This window comes from Platalea leucorodia, assembly GCF_965183815.1.
Source record: "Platalea leucorodia genome assembly, chromosome: 1".
NCBI classification, from domain to species: Eukaryota; Metazoa; Chordata; class Aves; order Pelecaniformes; family Threskiornithidae; genus Platalea; species Platalea leucorodia.
Genome location: NC_138823.1, coordinates 41,570,376 through 41,576,375, shown reverse-complemented (window position 1 = coordinate 41,576,375; position 6,000 = coordinate 41,570,376). Strand labels below are relative to the sequence as shown.

The following is a 6,000-nucleotide window of genomic DNA, read 5'->3' as shown; positions in this document are numbered from 1 at the left end:
GGGTATCTCTTTTCTTCCCACTGGAGCAATGGGGGTACTGCCCCAAACCATCAGCTCCAGACCAGTTCTCCCTTCCCTTTGGATCGTGCAGGGGATTTGGCAGCTGGATTCATTACCCTTAACATTTATCAGGCCTCAGGAAGGCTATGAAAGTATGCAATACTCTGTGCAACACAGTCCTGAATTACATTCTGTATTGTGACTAGGAAGAAATGTAAAATAAACAATATAATTTTATACTGCGCTGTGCGTGGCCCACAAATTACAGGAGGAGGAATTACATGAAGAACAATTCATCTCTGAAATTCCAATTATAGGTGTGGGGAGAAAACAATATATTTGTGAGAATTTGAAATGCAGAGCAGTTGGCATAGTTTTATTTTAAAATGATAAATATTTTCAGATCGAAGTGCAATTAGTAGTGAAAATGTCATCTAGTTTTACTAGGTATGTTTCTTAATATGGCTGGCATAACTCACTTAGGAGATGCCTGCAGTGCAGAGTCCTGTACTACATATATCATAACCAAAAATACAGTACTTACACGTATATATAAAATGTACACAGAGACAACATTGCCAAACAGCCTTTTGGGACAGTCTAAAAGAATATCATTAATTTTTACTGTATACTTACACTTCTGGCTCAGTTCCAGCACTGGCTTTCTGTAAAAACCATTTCAAGTATAGAATTATGCTATTTGCTTGCAGCAACATCACAGGAACAGTAGTGAGCCATATGTTGCTACTTAGCAACTTAGTCTATAAGTCCCAAAGCATGTACTGATTTGAAAATTGAACAGAAATGATAATTGTTGAGGGATGCTGTGAGGCAACTTGTCTTGGATTACCAAGCTATGCAGATGTTTGATGTTATATAGCAAAAGGAACAAAACTATATTTTTCCTGTCCAATGGCTGAGCTTTTATTTATGTTAGCCTAAAGGGGATAAATTGATTAAAACCCTTAAAATAATACAAGGTGATGTTTTTCTGGATATGAACACTTTGCAGTAATGTTTACTGAAGAAAGAACTGAAGTGCAAAGTTCAGCTTTTCCAGGGCAGTTGAAACATTTCTGATGCCTAAATTTTATTTTCTTCTGCAACACAGTTTATTTTATAGCCCCCAAATTTCTTCAAATGCTGGATTCTAGGAAAAGTTAGAGGGAAAAGGCAAAACAAGCAAAACTAACTTCTCAGGATTAGATCCAAAGCAAGGATGTGAGCATGCCAGCGTGCATCAGGACCCCAAAAATCCTGCCTCTAGAGTCACATAATGCTAAAGACAGCCTAGTGGAAACCCCTTGGTCTTTGGTCTTGTATACCATGACTCAGTCTGCCAACATACCTCCCAAATAAGCTGTGTCAGACTCTGAAATTAGAAAATGATGCTTGCATCTGACTCAGTCAGCATGATCAGAGCTCGAATAAAAGTTTCTGATAGGACTATGTATCTCCTAACATGTGGGATTCATATTTTAGTTAACAGATGTGCATCCATCAAGGAAAGTGGAGAAATGAATTCAATCCTCAGACAGGATTCAAACCCTCATCCCTGATCTTGCAAAGGAACAGTCAAGTTATTGGGGATGGGAGGGAGCCTGCACTCCTCTCGCTGAAGTCATGCAACAGCAAGGCTCATAAGGACAGATGCAAAATGGACACAGGAGAAAACTCTGTGCTTTACGTGACTAGGCTTTCACCTGGGAGACAACATTTTCTCATCTCTTCTTATGACATTATTTGTTTTATACCCGGTAACAGTGAGTGGGAAGTGAACAAACAGTCCTGAAAACAGGGAACAGAAAATACAGTCACATCCTTTCCTCTCCCTCCCCAGTAAGTCACATAATCTGGCATGCTTTGTTTTCAGAGCAGTGACTATCATATTCTGTCCAGTTTTAACAAGCAGATTGGCTGTTCAAATGGTAGTCAGTTCAGCAATTTTGGGTGACCACCAAGTGTTTACGCCTGAGATAGGAATAGCGCCGCCCCATAACAGTCGGTGAAGGCCTCGCCAATACTGTCAATGGAGAGATGCTTCGCTCCTTTGAGGAATGACTAGCTGCTATCCACATCAGGAACAGGTTCAGGAAGGCTTCTCTCACAGTCCTAGTTCTTACCTAAACAAGAGAGAGGCAGGATTTCCAACACACACCTGGCCTCCTGCTCCTAGTGTGGTTTTTGCTTCCTTTTTAAAATATTGTTATTATTACAGGCTTTCAGCTATATTCACTTAAAAAATGCTGCAACGGTGTAAGTAGCAGGAGAGAATCACAGTAAGGGAGAGCAGGGTGCAACAGCCCAAGGCTGATGGCTTCTCTCAAACAGGCATGGGAGGCTGTTTGACCAGAATGCATTTGGTAATAACTTAAAATACTGTGCCTGGCAGTTGAGCTAGCTCTTGCCACACAGACCCCCCGGCAAAGGACAGAATTTTGACACCTGCCTCTGGGTTTTGAACTCCACCTGGGAGCCAAACACCCAAGAGCTCAGCTCTGCCATAGTGAGATTTTAAGTCTGTAAGCCCTTTCTTGGTTCCAGCCTTTAGTAAGCATTCAGGATTTTCTGTCATCTTTGAATTTGGAAATGTCACATTTGATAGATTTTTTCCTTGAAGACAAAATCATTTGCACTTAAAATATCTAGGCCTGGATCTTTAAAGGTACTTCAAGCACCTTACTTCCACTGAAACCAGTGAGTTAGATGCATAAATATCTCTGAGGATCTGGGTCTTGTTAGCACATGTAGAAACTGCATAAAAGATTAAAACTTATACTCTTAATTTTTCAATATGCCATTTAAATTATTTAAGCTACATGCATACACAGTACAAAAATATCAACAGAAGAAAAATAATTCTGATGTATAATGTGGATTTGCAATTCTTTATTCAAAACTATTTAAGACAGACATAATGATTCTCTGAAAGGTAGCAGCTGCCTTATAACAGCAATCATTCACAGAGTTTGTATTTCTACTGTTTCAAACAAATTCAATTAGCCCTTGCACTTCAAAACCCTTAAGGCATAAATGAGATGATACTAGGCTGCTTTAATCTAATAGTAATACTAAAACTTGTCAGTACAGTTTTTGGATTAATGGTTAGAGAAAAATTAATAATACAATTTTTCATTTTTTAATCAAACAGTTCTATTCTAAACTACCTCTGGATCTTGGAGGGTTCTTAGCTGAATAAGTTCAATCACGCACAAATCCTAAACACAAAGTACAGCTGGTCTCTAAAGGTATTTCAGAATAACTTCAACAGAAAGCTGGGAAGCAACATGGTGGAACATTTTAAAGACCGTCTTTTTGATTGAACAATGTAGCTCATCTCATACAACCTCCTGCTTCCCTGCCCCCAAATGAACCCGTGTACTACACATCATGATAGTCAGACCAACATGGCTATCTGAAAAACCCTACTTCATGAGGACATTCAGCTTTGAATGTACTGTCACTTTCCAAAGCTGTTGATTCCTAAATGGCATCCTGCTCATCTACACACATTTACTATGCATGCAAACTTATTTCCCACCTAATGAGAGCTCTTCATATAATCTTACTGGTCCTGTCAGAAAGAGGTGTATCAGACTAGCCACTGTTGGGCTTGAGATATTGCATGACCTAGACCACAAGTCTGATTATTCAGGGAAATTTCTGACACAGTCTAACTGACCTGCACCACTATCATCATGACTTACTAATGTGGAATTAAACTGGCTGAAACATGTGAAGTAAATGAAAATTTCTCCCCTACATATATATGTAGCTACAGGTAGACAAACTAAAAATTTCAAAACTATTTTTGCTTTTTAAGAAGTAATTAAAATCTTTCATTCTTAGAAATCTATAGTATCTTATGGTTCAAGTGGACAGGTGAGAGATTTTTAAATATACACCTAATATGACAATTTAGTGTGTAGGGTTCCCCAAAAGGGAAAGGACTCAAAAATACCTGTAAAGAATCCCCATTACATTAAACCTTTTGGGCTGCAAGCTACAGAAGACCAAGTCATTGCCTTAACCCCACTGCTAATCGTCTAACATTGGCAACATTCCTCAGCCATAAGATTAGTGTTAAAAATGCAATTCTTCAACTACAACTGGCCTACGAGTGATAATTAAAGCTATTTGTGACATGTGTAGCTTATAATGATTAACTTGTCTGCAGTCAGATAAACAAATAACCTGCACCTGTAAAGACTTTATTTCCTGAAGGTAAAACAACTGTTTAGGAAAGATCATGCTGGCAAAACAGCTGCTTGCATTCTGGAGAGGAAACAAGGTAGTATCTTTCAACAAACGCCAACTCTGGTGTTTTATCAGCTCTATCTCATTAACTGGAAACAAGGCTTAAATGCTTTGTTTATAAATTATGATTATTCCTGATTGCAGCAGTTACTGATAGTGCCACTCATTTGCAATGCAACTCTTTGAATTTGTTTAATTACAATTTGAAACAAGGCAGAGAAGATTAATTAACCCACCTGGCTGGCTGGCACATAGTCCTGGCTCGGCTCTGTCATACTCATATACATGTTCTCACCGTCAAACTGCAAAGGAAATAATAGTAAACGTTCAACAAACTTGAATATTTTTCAGCATTAACTGAAAAAACCAGTAGCTATAAAATAATATTACATCTTGGTTTTAGAGACTTGTAATTGCGTGTGTGCATCTTGTCTTTGATGTTCCTGTTGTCATCCTTATTGACCCTGGATGTCAGTGATTTGGAGTAATTAGCGCTCTAGTAATTACAGCTAGCAAGTAAGAAATGAATGGTTTCCTTTCATCTGCAATCTGTTTTAAAACAAAATGGCTCATTTTGTGCACCATGTATACATATTGCTGTTGGTTGTAATGAAGTACTAAGTGAATTGCATAGTTACTGAGAAAAGGAAGATGAGAATAGAAACTGCACTAAAATGCATCTTAATGGATTCCAACTTTAGCTTCTGAGCAGAACAAGAGTTGAAATTTCAAAACAAATTAAACCCCCTCCTATTGAAACGTTCCCATATCAGAAAGCAGGAAATACATTTCCAGACAGCTTTCAGACATCTGAATGTACGAAACAGTATACCTCCTGACCGTATGGTGTAAGAGGATAGTTTGCTTGATGTGTGAATAAAGTAAACATTCATAATCAGAACTGCAAAAATACCCTTAAATACCCGTAAATGATAAATACCATTCCTGGAAATGTATAAAAAGCTTTTTTGTTGTTGTTCTCCCCCCCCCCCCCCCCCCCCTTAGCTGTAGCTAAGAAGTGACAGAAATGTGATAGAAAGGAGTTGATTAAAATCTGAAAGTCTAAATGGAGAAAAACTCTCAGAACTGAAGCCTCATCCTATACCAACACAAAGAAGTATAAAACTACTATTTCTTACGTAATCTGGAAAATGTCCCCACAGAACTCTTGTAATGCCCACTCAAGTGGCAGTGCCAACAAGGCAACTATAGTCCCAGTGTCCGCTCAGGAGGTAGGGAAAATCTTTTCAAACCTTTCAAGTAGAAATGAACAACAGCAGGAATCCCCATCCCCAGTCATCAACCACAAATTTCCAGCTGTTACGAGGTCTGTTTGAAATAACTTTCACCTGACCCCTTCTGTGAATGCTTGGAGTGACATATTTTGGAAACAAGCCATTATTTTTGATGACGTGGCGGCATTTTTAAAAAGTCTCCGCTACTGAGCTTGCTCCACTCCTACAGAAGGTGGCAGTGAAATATCCCATGGACATTTCTCGAACTGTGCTGAGCTTCCTGGGATATTCTACCTGCAAGGTACGTATATTCAACTGGACCAAGGTGGCAAAGTCAAACTGTGGCTTTGGCAGATAGCTCTACCAATTTTTGCTGAGGTGGCTGAAAAGGTTTCGGCTTCCAGCTGTACATCCTCTTTCTCCGCCAGAGGCTACAAGGCTTGTAACAGCGGCGGTAGAAATGAACAAGTGCCAGCTCCTGGCACAGCAGCTGATAGTCTGCCCTTCC

General features: G+C 39.1%; 1 protein-coding gene across 1 annotated transcript in view; it reads right to left on the bottom strand.

The window, feature by feature from the left end:
* The window catches only part of TOX (thymocyte selection associated high mobility group box), a gene marked incomplete at both ends in the record, with an annotated part of 221,351 nt that overhangs the window by 105,056 nt on the left and 110,295 nt on the right, over window positions 1-6,000 (bottom strand). The window contains one exon of the mRNA XM_082332632.1: window positions 4,494-4,559. Within this exon, the coding sequence (XP_082188758.1) occupies window positions 4,494-4,559 (66 nt within the window). The remainder of the gene's footprint in view (window positions 1-4,493; window positions 4,560-6,000) is intronic.